Here is a 17,282-nt window from a genome sequence, read left to right on the forward strand (position 1 = left end):
AATACAAAAGCTATCTGCTTTCATTTCTTGCTGTTTTCTGTGTGTCTGCTTCCAGAAACCTATCCATTTCTTATCAGCTGTGGTCGGGGAAGGAGGTCCCAAGCCTAATTAACTATTATCTAAATGCTCCAAGAGAAGGACTGAGGGTCAATTCTGTGAGTAGATAATGAGTGTTGTATTTCACCTGTCCCTAGTTCCTCTGCCGGAAACTCCTTTTACTACTTTCCTTTTTCTAGTTTTCTAGTCCTGATCCTTCAGGACACAGGACGCTCAAGTGACTGTCATATCCCAATCTGCATTTCACGTCCCTTTAGTATGTTTCATAGCACATATACAATGCTTTAAAGCCTGTTTATCTGCCTGCCCCCGTGACTCAATGATAGAAAAGACATGTCTTTTTATCTTTAATCTTCAAAACCTAGTATAACTCTGGCACATAAGACACCTCAGTAAATATTTGTGGAATGAACACTTGCTAACCAAATGAACAAACTTTAGTGTTCATTTAGAAATGTGTTGCTATGTTCTGGACAGTTAAAATAACAGAACCAAATGATCTCAGAATAAGTGGAATGTTAGTGAATATCGTATTAACCAAAGGGTGCTTTTCATATCTTGAATATTCCATGTCGACTACATCTATCCAGTATCCAATGAAATAGAAACTGCCACTGGGCCTCCCCAGCTCTCCAAATCAGCAACACAATAAGAATATACACATTAACCACGACAACAGAATAAGAATATACACATTAACCACGATATTGCTTTTGAGGAATTCTTGACTGAACAGGAATCATAATCCAGATCATTAGTCATCATCTTGATAATTTCTAACATTTTACATAATATAAAAAACTATTAACAAAGAAGAAAACTCCAACTTTCCTAAAACTCCAAAGACCAAGGTTCTGAAGTTTAACAATCATTTATTCATCTATTTAAAAATCATTTGAGCACCAACTATATGCCAGGCACCATGGTAAAAACACAGACTTTTCAAACAATTTAAAATAAGCCTATTCAAGAGAGTTTAAAAAATAAGCACAATGAACTAAGGTTTGCATCTTCAAATACCCTTTGTAAAAGCATTAAGCTGATCTGAAATCTGACTCATAATATTTTGTGTTGTTTCAGAGTTACCCTGAGGAAAGGGGAGGTTAGGAATTGTTTTACCTGTCCTCATGACTTCCAGTACGAACATCCTTCATGGCAGCAAATCCGCAAGGCACTCTAGCATATTTATTTAAATTTTCAATAAGTGTTTTCCCTACTTCAAGGTAGTAAGGATCTCCTGTAGCCTATTAAAAAGGAGAATATATGTATACATATACATAGCTTACATAGTACCATATAACCATTTATTTATCAAATATTTATTGAGTACCTACCAGGTGCCAGGCATTATATCAGGCACTAGAACACATGTTACATAGAACCTAGCTCTGAAAGTAAGTCATGGATCTGCTTTATGAATTTCTTAAATACACAGCTGGAAAGCTGCACAACTGTACATCTTAGGCTTTGGATGAAATTTCTAATGCCCAGAAAGGTTGCCTGATTAAAGGAAGGCAAGAGACATGCTTTAGAAAGCAGCTCTAGAATATAAAATTTCTCTTTAAAGAAATGCTTCGTAAGTATTTTGAAAAGGCATAAAACTTAGATGTCAGTTCTTGCATCTTTCAATAACTCTATGAACTGGGTGAATAAGAACCATGATATATCCAATCATTATAATATTAAACAAGAACTTTGAAAGCCGATACTATTACTATAAGATAGTGAGTTATCCAACAGAGAACAGGAGCTAAATAGCAAAAAGAGAGTTAAATTAGCTTACTTTATACAAGAAGTAGGTACTTTCTGCAAATTCTGGCCTTAAAGGATGTTGAGCCCAATGCACCCTGAAATCTGTGGTAAATGCCTAGACAAAACAACACATAAATAGGCATAAAAATGTGATTTAAAAAAGTATGTAGTTGTAGAATATATAGTATATAAATTAGATCACAAACAAGAAAAAATAGTTAAAATATTGATAACAATTTTCATATATAAAATGAAAATTATCACTGCTTAAAATCACAATTCATTTTTGTGAAGGCTGTTATTTTTACCAATTAAATGGAATTCCTTTTTTAAATGATCACTTTGGCTTATTAGGAAGCTTAGGAAAAGCTATGACCTCATTAATGCCACTACACAGGTCCTCATTGTCTGCATAATAGTGTTCTCTTCTTTTTTCTTATCTCCACTTTTTTCTCTTAATTATTAAGTCTCTCACTCTCCTATTTCTATTTTAGCATATGCTTTTTTATGAGTCTCAAATCCTCTGTGGCTTGAAACAAACACTTTAGGAAGCCTTCTAAATTGGTGAGATGCTTAGGCGATATCTCACAGAGGGTAGTCAATAAGTAGGGATAGAACAAGGCCATACACAAATTTGGAAATTTTTAATGGTACATTTCTGGAAAGCCAAAAGGTATGCTATTAAAATCTTATGGTATCAAGCTAGCAAGAATACTTATTACTAACATATAAAAACCAGGGAGAATAATTCTTAAGCAGCGTGAAGAAGAGCTAACATTTCCAAATTTCCAGGGAGCATGTGTAATCAGCAAGAGTATGTTCAATGTATACTGTTTTCATAAAATAAGCTTTAGAAAATAAAAAGTACAAAAGTCTCCCTAGCTGGTGGATAAGTGTAAAAGTTAGAATGAGACACTATGCAATGGCATGGATTAGAAAAGGTTGAGAAATACCAATTTGGGATTTTTTTTAACATTAAATTAGTAAACTATCAGCATTATCCTAAACTAGACTTCTCTTAATACACGAGGAAAAGGAAAAACATATACAATACTGTGTAAACCAAAAATATATTAAATAAGCTATTTAACCAGGAAAAATGAAAAAGAACAAACCAACCTTGAAGATGGCATTTTCTACCTTTAAATTAGCAATCTATAGTATATGTAAACTAGAATTCCAAAGATGATTTGCTTACCTCTGGTAGAAAATTATGTTTTTTAATCACCTGATACAACATTTCATGAGTTTCAATAGCAGGTCTAATATCCCCCTTTAAGACCTAGAAACCAACAATAACAACAAAATTATCCAGTAAAATATGAGTTGACTTTATCTATAATCATTATATAAACAGAAAAATGTAGATTAATACAATTTTGAAGTGTGACTCTGTTTTGGTAATTCAATTTTAGAGATCACAAATGCACTGAATTATAATCATTTTACTTTAATATTAAGAGAAATAAAAGAGGGTTTTTTTACCTGCAAACCTGGAAAAAAGGCAAGCAAAGCGTCCATCCAAGTCCGAGCATTCAGCATTGGCTTGTGGATATGCACATCAAGTAGAAGAGGTGGCTGGCTTATGTACCTCATTATGGCATCGTAGTGCTAAAAAAGATCACAATATGTGTTCATGAAAGTAGATGAAAAAAGCTGTACTATTCTAAACACAGCATATCATTAAATATATGAAGAAATGAAACCCGAATTTACATATGAATAAATTTACTAAGTAACTGTTAATTAACTATGGAAATAGTTAAATTCCTTTAGATGGAAATCTTTGTAAAATATACTATATATACTCCCCTGTGTTCTTAAACTCTGATGCAGAGTACTAAAAACTATAGATAAAATGGGACCTTCTGAAGGGTATAGACCTGAACATCACTATCCTGCAGGACTGTGGCCCAAGGATGCTCTTACGTCCTCTTGAAATATAGTTACAGGCTTCTATATCACAGAATTAGATTCATTTTCTCCTTTGTCTAGGAAGTTTGCTCCCTAGGCAGCTAACATAACATTCTGGTGCTTGTCTACCTAAACTAATGAATCCCATCACTGTTGCCACTCTTACGGTCCACTACCTCTGCCTTTTATGGTCTTAAAAACTCTTTTCCCCTTCTTTTATCTTCTCCTAGATATTTCTCAGCCTTGACAACAGGTTGAGCTGTCAGAGTCAATGACTGATAAAAAAAAACCAATAAAAAAAAATCTGTCCTCATGCACCTCAAGAAAATCTTGTTATAATCTAATAAATGATATATTAAATGATATATGTAATAGTGTTTCTACAAGTATTCAGTGATGACTTATTAGGACTTTTACCAGGTTTTTCCCCTAACTCATCTATTATTTATTAACTATTATTGAGTACCTGACAGATCTTAAAGCACTGTTCTAATCAGTTCATATGCATTAGCTCATTTAATCCTCCCAATAAATAGTACTAGCATTCCCATTTTGTGGATAAGAAATAGAGGAAAATATCTAAGTTCCTTGCCCAAAGCCACAAAACCAGTGGCACAACCAGGATTTAAACCCACACAGGAGAACTCTCATACTTTTAACCACTATATTGTACTATCTCACAATAATGTGGGTGAACTCATGGGTGGGCAAAGAAATGGTAAATTATTTTGAAAAGAATGTACTGACACAGCTGATGAGTTTACTACAGTTAATTTCAATTTGCTTTAATTACAGACAAATGTGATCCAATAGGGTTCAATAATCTCTCCCTTCTCCCCTAAAAACATGCCTGTGAGTCTGATCCACACTTAAGACTTAACAGACCTTCTTTTGAAATGAATTCCCACTGGTTTGTTCAAGTCTCCAAAGCCCTGCACACTTGGTGTGGTCAAGGACTAGGCCAAACTTCCAAACTATTCCAAAAAGAATTAGAATCCAAAGGAGAAGGCTTTGGATTTCAATAAATTCCCTTCCTTGTGTAAAAGATTAGGTAAAACTCAAATCTACATATTACTCACTGGAAAATCTTGAAAACTTCTGATAGATGAAAATAAAACGACTTTGTAATCTAGTTTTTGCAATGTACGTAGTGTTTACCCTGTCCCTGTCCAACATCATCAGGGAATACTGACCAAAAAACTACTACACATTTAAAAGTAATTTTTCAGAATGTCACTTAGATGATTGAGTTTCTATCAAAATCTGGCAAATTAAATTGGCTCTAAACTTAATACAAAATTGGAACAACTTACTGTATTAAATCTTTCCAGAAAGCTGTCATCTCCAAGCAAGACGTAGGCTTTCAACAGATATTCATAATATGAATCAATCCCTGCTCCAACTCCACTATCTATGGAAAATACATATAAATGTAATTTTTTTATTAAACAAGTCTTAAAAATTCTTCATAGAATATAGTAAAGGTACCAGTACACTAAGAATGAAAAATTAGTCTAAACATGAAATTGTTGAAAGTAAAAGTTACACATTTACAGAAATATTAACCTTACTACATGAGTAATAGTTCCTTTGTTGACAATAGTTTGTATGTTAAAAAAAAATCTTGCTTTGCAAAATTGGCTACAGAAGTCTTATTTTAAAGTCTTATTTAAAAGCAGAAGATACTAGTTTTAAGAATATTTTTAAAGCTTACTTTCTTAATGAGGAACTTCAAAGAGAAAGCACTAGCAGGTATTATTATGCAATTACTGGATCCTTAATCAGTTAGACATCAATCTTTACAGTTATAATATATATGAAAACAACACTGCTGCTGTTTGAAGGTGACAGTTCTAATTGCTGAAGCTAGCACAACTGCTGGCTTCTTCCTCTAAGATCATCATAGAGGACCAAAGAAAGAAAATAACAAGAAGAAAACTGTTAAGAACTTGGTGGGGGATGGAGGGGGAGGGCTTTGTACTGGAGCAGAAGCAGCCAGGCATAGCTATGGAAGGATCAAACAGTAGAAAAACTGCTGGAGCTTTGCTCCTGCCTCTCTCCTACCACTGCCTTAAGATACAAAGTCTCCTCCCATGCCTGCTACAACTCAGATCTATGCTCCAGGTAGCCTCAGGAATAAAATCAGGGCACCACAGAAGTCCTGTGTGAGGAACTGAACTCAGAAAGAGGTGGGAACTAATTTTAGACATTCTCTTCCCCACCCTTTCCCCTCCAAACTCTTAAGGCTGGTGAATCACAATCTAAATTATAATTACAATCTTAGAAATCCCTATACTCAGGGCACACTCCAGGCCAATCAAATCAGAATCTCTAGGCATCAAGGCATTGGTATTTTTAAAAACTTCTTAGAATTCATCCCTAAGATAACTGGGGCTGATAGGGATTGGAATTTGACCTCCCCACAAAGTAGGTGACAAGTGAACATGAACTTATAGGACAAAAACATTTAAGATGCATGACTTTTTGAAAAGAAGAAGAAAGTACTGGAGTAGGAGTTTATCAGAGGAAGAAAATATTAGAACAGGCAAACCAAGAATTTAAAATTAATCTAATGGGGGGACGAGGGGAAGATGGCTGAAGAGTAAGACGCGGAGATCACCTTCCCCCCCACAGATACACCAGAAATACATCTACACGTGGAACAACTCCTACAGAACACCTACTGAACGCTGGCAGAAGACCTCAGACCTCCGAAAAGGGAAGAAAGTCCCCACGTACCTGAGTAGGGCAAAAGAAAAAAGAATAAACAGAGACAAAAGGCCAGGGATGGGACCTGCACCAGTGGGAGGGAGCTGTGAAGGAGGAAAGGTTTCCACACACTAGGAAGCCCCTTCACCGGTGGAGACTGCGGGTGGCGAAGGGGGAAAGCTCCCGCGCCGCGGAGGAGAGCACGGTAACAGGGGTGCGGAGGGCAAAGTGGAGAGATTCCCGCACAGAGGATCGGTGCAGACCAGCACTCACCAGCCCGAGAGGCTTGTCTGCTCACCCGCCAGGGTGGGCGGGGCTGGGAGCTGAGGCTCTGGCTTCGGAGGAGCGCAGGGAGAGGACTGGGGGTGGCGGCGTGAACACAGCCTGCAGGGAGTTAGTGCGCCACGGCTAGACGGGAGGGAGTCCGGGGAAAAGTCTGGACCTGCCGAAGAGGCAAGAGACGTTTTCTTCCCTCTTCTCGTTTCCTGAGGAGGGGATTAAGAGCGCTGCTTAAAGGAGCTCCAGAGATGGGCGTGAGACGCGGCTAAAAGAGTGGACCCCAGAAACAGGCATGAGACGCTAAGGCTGCTGCTGCGGCCACCAAAAAGCCTGTGTGCGAGCACAGGTCACTCTCCACACCCCGCTTCTGGGGAGCCTATGCAGCCCGCCACTGCCAGGGTCCCGGGATCCAGGGACAACTTCCCCGGGAGAACGCATGGCGCGCCTCAGGATGGTGCAACGTCATGCTGGCCTCTGCCGCCGCAGGCTCGTCCCGCACTCCGTACCCCTCCCTCCCCTCGGCCTGAGTGACCCAGAGGTCCCGAAGCAGCTGCTCCTTTAACCCCGACCTGTCTGAGTGAAGAACAGATGCCCTCCGGCGACCTACACTCAGAGGTGGGGCCAAATCCAAGCGGAGCCCCTGGGAGTTGTAAGAACAAAGAAGAGAAAGGGAAATCTCTCCCAGCAGCCTCAGGAGCAGCGGATTAAAGCTCCACAATCAACTTGATGTACCCTGCATCTGTGGAATACATGAATAGACAACGAGTCATCCCAAATTGAGGAGGTGGACTTTGAGAGCAAGATTTATGATTTTTTCCCCTTTTCCTCTTTTTGTGAGTGTGTATGTGTATGCTTCTGTGTGAGACTTTGTCTGTATAGCTTTGCTTCCACCATTTGTCACAGGGTTCTATCCGACCTTTTTCTGTTGTTTTTGGGGGTTTTCTTTTTTCTTTAAAAAATTTTTTTTCTTCTTAATAATTATTTTTTATTTTAATAACCTTATTTTATTTAATCTTACTTTATTTTGTTTTTTCTTTCTGCCCTCCCTCCTTCCTTCCTCACTCCCTCCCTCCTTTTCTTTCTTTCCTTTCTTTCTTTCTCTCTCTCTCTCTCCCTCCCTCCCTCCCTCTCTCCCTCCCTCCCTCTCTCTTTCTTCTTTTTCTCCCTTTTATTCTGAGCCGTGTGGATGCAAGGCTCTTGGTGCTGCAGCCAGGAGTCAGTGCTGTGCCTCTGAGGTGGGAGAGCCAACTTCAGGACACTGGTCCACAACAGACCTCCCAGCTCCACATAATATCAAACGGTGAAAATCTCCCAGAGATCTCATTCTCAACACCAGCACCAGCTTCACTCAACGACCAGCAAGCTACAGTGCTGGACACCCTATGCCAAACAACTAGCAAGACAGGAACACAACCCCACCCATTAGCAGAGGCTGCATAAAATCATAATAAGTCCACAGACACCCCAAAACACACCACCAGACGTGGACCTGCCCACCAGAAAGACAAGATCCAGCCTCATCCACCAGAACACAGGCACTAGTCCCCTCCACAAGGAAGCCTACACAACCCACTGAACCAACCTGAGCCACTGGGGACAGACACCAAAAACAATAGGAACTACGAACCTGCAGCCTGCAAGAAGGAGACCCCAAACACAGTAAGATAAGCAAAATGAGAAGACAGAAAAACACACAGCAGATGCAGGAGCAAGATAAAAACCCACCAGACCTAACAAATGAAGAGGAAATAGGCAGCCTACCTGAAAAAGAATTCAGAATAATGATAGTAAAGATGATCCAAAATCTTGGAAATAGAATAGACATAATGCAAGAAACATTTAACAAGGACCTAGAAGAACTAAAGATGAAACAAGCAACAATGAACAACACAATAAATGAAATGAAAAATACTCTAGATGGGATCAATAGCAGAATAACTGAGGCAGGAGAACGGATAAGTGACCTGGAAGATAAAATAGTGGAAATAACTACTGCTGAGCACAAAAAAGAAAAACGAATGAAAAGAACTGAGGATAGTCTCACAGACCTCTGGGACAACATTAAACGCACCAACATTCGCATTTTAGGGGTTCCAGAAGAAGAAGAGAAAAAGAAAGGGACTGAGAAAATATTTGAAGAGATTATAGTTGAAAACTTCCCTAATATGGGAAAGGAAATAGTTAATTAAGTCCAGGAAGCACACAGAGTCCCATACAGGATAAATCCAAGGAGAAACATGCCAAGACACATATGAATCAAACTGTCAAAAATTAAAAACAAAGAAAGCATATTAAAAGCAGCAAGGGGTCTTCCCTGGTGGCGCAGTGGTTGAGAATCTGCCTGCTAATGCAGGGGACACAGGTTCAAGCCCTGGTCTGGGAAGATCCCACATGCCGCAGAGCAACTAGGCCCGTGAGCCACAACTACTGAGCCTGCGCGTCTGGAGCCTGTGCTCCGCAACAAGAGAGGCCGCAATAGTGAGAGGCCCACGCACTGCGATGAAGAGTGGCCCCCCGCTTGCCACAACTGGAGAAAGCCCTCGCACAGAAAGGAAGACCCAACACAGCCCTAAATAAATAAATAAAGAATAAAAAAATAAAAGCAGCAAGGGAAAAACAACAAATAACACACAAGGGAATCCCCATAAGGTTAACAGCTGATATTTCAGCAGAAACTCTGCAAGCCAGAAGGGACTGGCAGGACATATTTAAAGTGATGAAGGAGGAAAACCTGCAGCCAAGATTACTCTACCCAGCTAGGTTCTCATTCAGATTTGATGGAGAAATTAAAACCTTTACAGACAAGCAAAAGCTGAGAGAGTTCAGCAGCACCAAACCAGCATTACAACAAATGCTAAAGGAACCTCTCTAGGCAAGAAACACAAGAGAAGGAAAAGACCTACAATAACGAACCCAAAACAATTAAGAAAATGGGAATAGGAACATACATATCGATAATTACCTCAAATGTAAATGGACTAAATGCTCCCACCTAAAGACACAGATTGGCTGAATGGATACAAAAACAAGACCCATATATATGCTGTCTACAAGAGACCCACTTCAGACCTAGAGACACATACAGACTGAAAGTAAGGGGATGGAAAAAGATATTTCATTCAAATGGAAACCAAAAGAAAGCTGGAGTAGCTATTCTCATATCAGACAAAATAGACTTTAAAATAAAGACTATTAGAAGAGACAAAGAAGGACACTACATAACGATCAAGGGATCGATCCAAGAAGAAGATATAACAATTGTAAATATTTATGCACCCAACATAGGAGCACCTCAATACATAAGGCAAATACTAACAGCCATAAAAGGGGAAATCGACAGTAACACATTCATAGTAGGGGACTTTAACACCCCACTTTCACCAATGGACAGATCATCCAAAATGAAAATAAAAAAGGAAACACAAGCTTTAAATGATACATTAAACACGATGGACTTAATTGATATTTATAGGACACTCCATCCAAAAACAACAGAATACACATTTTTCTCAAGTGCTCATGGATAGATCATATCTTGGGTCACAAATCAAGCCTTGGTAAATTTAAGAAAATTGAAATTGTATCAAGTATCTTTTCCAACCACAACGCTATGAGACTAGATATCAATTACAGGAAAAGATCTGTAAAAAATACAAACACATGGAGGCTAAACAATACACTGCTTAATAACGAAGTGATCACTGAAGAAATCAAAGAGGAAATAAAAAAATACCTAGAAACAAATGACAATGGAGACACGACGACCCAAAACCTATGGGATGCAGCAAAAGCAGTTCTAAGAGGGAAGTTTATAGCAATACAATCCCACCTTAAGAAACAGGAAACATCTCGAATAAACAACCTAACCTTGCACCTAAAGCAATTAGAGAAAGAAGAACAAAAAACCCCTAAAGTTAGCAGAAGGAAAGAAATAATAAAAATCAGATCAGAAATAAATGAAAAAGAAATGAAGGAAACAATAGCAAAGATCAGTAAAGCTAAATGCTGGTTCTTTGAGAAGATAAACAAAACAGATAAACCATTAGCCAGACTCATCAAGAAAAAAAGGGAGAAGACTCAAATCAATAGAATTAGAAATGAAAAAGAAGTAACAACTGACACTGCAGAAATACAAAAGATCATGAGAGATTACTACAAGCAACTCTATGCCAATAAAATGGACAACCTGGAAGAAATAGACAAATTCTTAGAAATGCACAACCTTCCAAGACTGAATCAGGAATAAATAGAAAATATGAACAGACCAATCACAAGCACTGAAAGTGAAACTGTGATTAAAAATCTTGCAACAAACGAAAGCCCAGGACCAGATGGCTTCACAGATGAATTCTATCAAACATTTAGAGAAGAGCTAACACCTATGCTTCTCAAACTCTTCCAAAACATAGCAGAGGGAGGAACACTCCTAAATTCATTCTACGAGGCCACCATCACCTTGATACCAAAACCAGAAAAGGATGTCACAAAGAAAGAAAACTACAGGCCAATATCACTGATGAACATAGATGCAAAAATCCTCAACAAAATACTAGCAAACAGAATCCAACAGCACATTAAAAGGATCATACACCATGATCAAGTACGGTTTAGTCCAGGAATGCAAGGATTCTTCAATATACGCAAATCAATCAATGTGATAAACCATATTAACAAATTGAAGAAGAAAAACCATATGATCATCTCAATAGATGCAGAGAAAGCTTTTGACAGAATTCAACACCCATTTATGATAAAAACCCTGCAGAAAGTAGGCATAGAGGGAACTTTCCTCAACATAATAAAGGCCATATATGAAAAACCCACAGCCAACATCGTCCTCAATGGTGAAAAACTGAAAGCATTTCCACTAAGATTAGGAACAAGACAAGGTTGCCCACTCTCACCACTCTTATTCAGTATAGTTTTGGAAGTTTTAGCCACAGCAATCAGAGAAGAAAAGGAAATAAAAGGAATGCAAATCGGAAAAGAAGAGGTAAAGCTGTCATTGTTTGCAGATGACATGATACTATACATAGAGAATCCTAAAGATGCTACCAGAAAACTACTAGAGCTAATCAATCAATATGGTAAAGTTGCAGGATACAAAATTAATGCACAGAAATCTCTTGCATTCCTATACACTAATGATGAAAAATCTTAAAGTGAAATCAAGAAAACACTCCCATTTACCATTGCAACAAAAAGAATAAAATATCTAGGAATAAACCTACCTAAGGAGACAAAAGATCTGTATGCAGAAAATTATAAGACACTGACGAAAGAAATTAAAGATGATACAAATAGATGGAGAGATATACCATGTTCTTGGATTGGAAGAATCAACATTGTGAAAATGACTCTATTACCCAAAGCAATCTACAGAATCAATGCAATCCCTATCAAACTAACACTGGCATTTTTCACAGAACTAGAAAAAGAAAATTCACAATTTGTATGGAAACACAAAAGACCCCGAATAGCCAAAGCAATCCTAAGAACGAAAAACGGTGCTGGAGGAATCAGGCTCCCTGACTTCAGACTATACTACAAAGCTACAGTAATCAAGACAGTATGGTACTGGCACAAAAACAGAAAGATAGATCAATGGAACAGGATAGAAAGCCCAGAGATAAACCCATGCACATATGGTCACCTTATCTTTGATAAAAGAGGCAGGAATGTACAGTGGAGAGAGGACAGCCTCTTCAATAAGTGGTGCTGGGAAAACTGGACAGGGACATGTAAAAGTATGAGATTAGATCACTACCTAACACCATACACAAAAATAAGCTCAAAATGGATTAAAGACCTAAATGTAAGGCCAGACACTATCAAACTCTTACAGGAAAACACAGGCAGAACACTCTATGACATACATCACAGCAAGATCCTTTTTGACCCACCACCTAGAGAAATGGAAATAAAAACACAAATAAACAAATGGGACCTAATGAAACTTCAAAGCTTTTGCACAGCAAAGGAAACCATAAACAAGACCAAAAGACAACCCTCAGAATGGGAGAAAATATTTGCAAATGAAGCAACTGACAAAGGATTAATCTCCAAAATTTATAAGCAGCTCATGCAGCTCAATAACAAAAAAACAAACAACCCAATCCAAAAATGGGCAGAAGACCTAAATAGACATTTCTCCAAAGAAGATATACAGAGTGCCAACAAACACATGAAAGAATGCTCAACATCGTTAATCATTAGAGAAATGCAAATCAAAACTACAATGAGATATCACCTCACACCAGTCAGAATGGCCATCATCAAAAAATCTAGAAACAATAAATGCTGGAGAGGGTGTGGGGAAAAGGGAACACTCCTGCACTGCTGGTGGGAATGTGAATTGGTACAGCCACTATGGAGAATAGTATGGAGGTTCCTTAAAAAATTACAAATAGAACTACCATATGACCCAGCAATCCCACTACTGGGCATATACCCTGAGAAAACCATAATTCAGAAAGAGTCATGTAACCAGAATGTTCATTGCAGCTCTATTTACAATAGCCCGGAGATGGAAACAACCTATGTGTCCATCATTGGATGAATGGATAAAGAAGATGTGGCATATATATACAATGGAATATTGCTCAGCCATAAAAAGAAACGAAATTGAGCTATTTGTAATGAGGTGGATGGACCTAGAGTCTGTTGTACAGAGTGAAATAAGTCAGGAAGAGAAAGACAAATACCGTATGCTAAGACACATATATGGAATTTAAGAAAAAAAAATGTCATGAAGAACGTAGGGGTAAGACAGGAATAAAGACACAGACCTACTAGAGAGTGGAGTTGAGGATATGGGGAGGGAGAAGGATAAGCTGTGACAAAGTGAGAGAGTGGCATGGACATATATACACTATCAAACGTAAAATAGATAGCTAGTGGGAAGCAGCCGCATAGCACAGGGAGATCAGCTCGGTGCTTTGTGACCACCTAGAGGGGTGGGATAGGGAGGGTGGAAGGGAGGAAGATTCAAGAGGGAAGAGATATGGGAACATATGTATATGTATAACTGATTCAGTTATAAAGCAGAAACTAACACACTATTGTAAAGCAATTATACTCCAATAAAGATATAAAAATAAATAAATAAATAAAATAAATAAAAAGAATAAAATTAGTGTAATAAACACACTAAAGAGATAGGGAAGATATCAGCAACACAAAAGGAGAATAAAATAAATCATTAATTGAGAAGAAATTATGGAATAAAAATATAACAAAATTCCATAATAGATGCGATACATAGAACAAATTAGCAAACTATAAGACTGCATGTAATAAAAGGAATTGCAAAAAAGAGATATATAAAAATGAAAGAGATAAAATAACTTTTAAAAAAAGATCAACTTTCAGCAATTAAAAACACCAATTATATATTGAAAGGGCCCACAGAATACCAAAAGGAGAGATAAAGAAAATTCTACACATAAAATTATTGTGACATTTTCAGAAATTTCTCTTTGTCACTGATATTCTTAATTTTCCAGAGAAAAAGATCACAAATAAGGGCATAAAAATCAGAATAACAGATTTTTTAACAGGATGTAAGAAAACAATACAGTTATATTTTCAAAGACTTGAAAGAAAAGAACTTGAACAGAAAATTATTTACAGCCTAACAGTCTCTCAAATATGAAAGCATAATAAAATTATTGTTAGACATGTAAGGCCTCAGAAGAACAGTTTGGGATAAATACTTATATAAGAAGAGAGGCAAATCTAAGAGATGTTGCAAGAAATATACAAAGTACAGGTGACAAAACACCTTGTTAAAGTTTATTATCTTAAAGAAAGAGGGAGGGGGCAGCACTAAGAGCAAAAGAAAAAAAAGAAAACATTCATAATCAAAAAGAACTAAATATCTATATGATATCAACATAACAGAGGATGAGGGTTTGAACAGAAGGAAACAAAAGGATGGGAGAGCATGCTAAAGTTCATGTCTCACTAGAAGGTAAATATAGCTTTCAATTAAAAACAAAAGGATTAAAAGGAAACAGAAAAGGTGAGACACACTGAAATAATAAGGTAGTATAAATAAACCCAAATATATTTAAAATACCAATAAACAAGAATGGACTAAATTTACCAATTAAAAGACAAAGACTGACAAATGGATTTTTGTCAGTAAATCTGTAAAATCTATAAATTTTACAGAAGTTACACTTATGGCATGAGCCCCTGCAAAAATTGAAAGTAAAAGGACAGAAAAAGTCTTATCAGGCAAATATTAAGCAAAATAAAGCCAGTGTAGCTGCACTACCAACATATAAAATAGACTTTAACACAGTATTATTAGAGATGGTCACTGCATAATGATGAAAGGTTCAACTAAGAAGAGACAGCAATTTTAAATGAATGCACCCAATGTATAAAGCAAAAATACAACTAAAAGGAGATATTAATAGGTCCACAATCATTATCAGAAATTTTATCCACCTTCTTTAATTCTTGATATGTCAAGCAAACAGAAAATCAGCAAGGACCTGCACAGCATTATTAACTGAACAAACTGACATATATAGAATTTTATAACCAAAAATTAGAAAATATATATATTTTTTCTTAAGCACAAGTGAAAGCTGACCATGTTCTAGGGCAAAAAGATAACCTTAATAAATTTCAAAGGTATAGGTATCACAAAGATCATAAGTATCATATAATATCAATAATATTTTTTAAAAGCACAAGTAACCCAATAGAAAATGGACAATATATAAGAACATCCACGTTAAAAAAAAAAAAAGGAAACATATATAGCCAATAAATACAAAGAAGTGTTCAACATCATTGGTGATCAAAGAAATACAAATCTAACCACTATGGGAAATCATTTGTACACCCATCTGATTGGCAAAATCTTTGAGTATGACAATGCAAAGTGTTGGGAGAAGATGCTGATCCACAGGATCTCTTTTATGTTGCAGGTGAAAGTGTAAAGTGGTGAAACAACTTTAGAAAACAATTTGACATGTCTCCTGAAGTTGAACTTTAACTTATCCTATGACCTAAAAATTCTAGATATACAGACAAAAGAAACTTTTATACATGTATAACAGAAGAAACAAAAATATTCATGGCACTAGGGTTCACAAGAGTAAAATCGTAGAAACAATCTAAATGCTCATAAATAATGGTTTATTCACACAATAAAATATTATGCAGCAGTCAAAAAGAAAGAACTACATGCAACAATGTGCAAGAATTGTAGCAATATAATTTTAAGTGAAAAGTCTCAAAATGTCTCATACGACATGATGCCGTTTTATAAGTTAAAAACAAAACAAAAAATATATTTTTAAGGAATACATATAGATGCAATAAAACTGTACTAAAAGGAAAGCAAGGGAATGATCAATACAATATCAGAATGATGGTTATTTCAGTTAGAGACAGAGGTATGAGATTACAGAGGTATGGAGAGTCAAGGACCATATGCAGAAGTAGTATGTTATCAAGTTAGTTGCTTTTATAATGGATGGTCCATCTGTGGGTGGTTACTACATTATTAAAAATGACTAAATAAAACAGGCCATGCATGGGCCAATGAGGAGAGTGAAATAAGAATTAACAAAAGAAATTATAAAATTCTGAAGCCAGGATTCAGATCAGTTTCAGGAAGGGACCATTTAAATAACACTTTGAAAAATTTTAGACAATATTGCCTCTATTAGTGAATAGAGGCAATAATTTTATTTTAATATGTTCAAATTAATATTTATATCATTTTCATTCATTTAAATATATGCAGTTATTTATTTTATATATAACATAAGCCTTTAGGAAAACAGAGAAATGTGTAAATTAGACAATCAAATCTCATTAGGAATAGTCTAGTATATTTCCATTTGTCTATGCCTGTTTTATAGGAGTGTCTTATAAAGATAAAATATTTTTTATATGATCTTACATCCTGTTTGTTCATAAAACATTGTTATATGCTTTGTCCCCTGATCCAATTCAATTTAAAAACTTACTGTTTCAACACTGATGCGAAATAATTCTCAAACACTGATGTTATTCTTTACTGGTGATCACTTAGACTGTTTCCAAGTTTTCCACTACTACAAATAATTTTATGTGATTAACATCTTTGGGAACAAATGATTTTCTACCTTTTATATTGTTTCCTCAGGCTAGATGTCCAAAAGTGAAATTCTTAATCAAAGGAACTAACATCGTGAGCACTTACTTCATAGTAAGTGTAGCATATGCCAGGCACTGTTATAAGTTCTTTACATTAACTCATTTAATCATAATTCTAACTGATTCACTTTGATGTATAGCAGAAACTAACACAACATTGTAAATCAACTATACTCCAATAAAGATTATATAAAAAAACAAAACAAAAATCATAATAACTCTATGAAGTAAGTACTATTATCCTCATTTTACAGATACAGAGGCACACAGAGGTTAAATAACTTGCCCAAGATCACATGGCTTCAATTCCAACAATATGAATCCAGGGTCTATGCTCTTAGCTACCATGCTATATACTACTTCTGGAGGTAGGAAGAAAAAACATAAGGGTTGGTGATAACATTATT

General features: G+C 36.5%; 1 protein-coding gene across 4 annotated transcripts in view; it reads right to left on the minus strand.

Moving 5' to 3' along the window:
- Window positions 1-17,282, minus strand: part of EDEM3 (ER degradation enhancing alpha-mannosidase like protein 3) — a 97,811-nt gene that overhangs the window by 48,208 nt on the left and 32,321 nt on the right. For all 4 annotated transcript variants that reach the window (XM_067728904.1, XM_067728905.1, XM_067728906.1 and 1 more), the window contains exons 9-13: window positions 5,037-5,134; window positions 3,295-3,420; window positions 3,008-3,091; window positions 1,841-1,924; window positions 1,177-1,301 (exon numbers count right to left, since the gene is read on the minus strand). In XM_067728904.1, coding sequence (XP_067585005.1) covers window positions 1,177-1,301; window positions 1,841-1,924; window positions 3,008-3,091; window positions 3,295-3,420; window positions 5,037-5,134 — 517 coding nt within the window. The remainder of the gene's footprint in view (window positions 1-1,176; window positions 1,302-1,840; window positions 1,925-3,007; window positions 3,092-3,294; window positions 3,421-5,036; window positions 5,135-17,282) is intronic.

This window comes from Pseudorca crassidens, chromosome 2, assembly GCF_039906515.1.
Source record: "Pseudorca crassidens isolate mPseCra1 chromosome 2, mPseCra1.hap1, whole genome shotgun sequence".
Classification (NCBI taxonomy): domain Eukaryota; kingdom Metazoa; phylum Chordata; class Mammalia; order Artiodactyla; family Delphinidae; genus Pseudorca; species Pseudorca crassidens.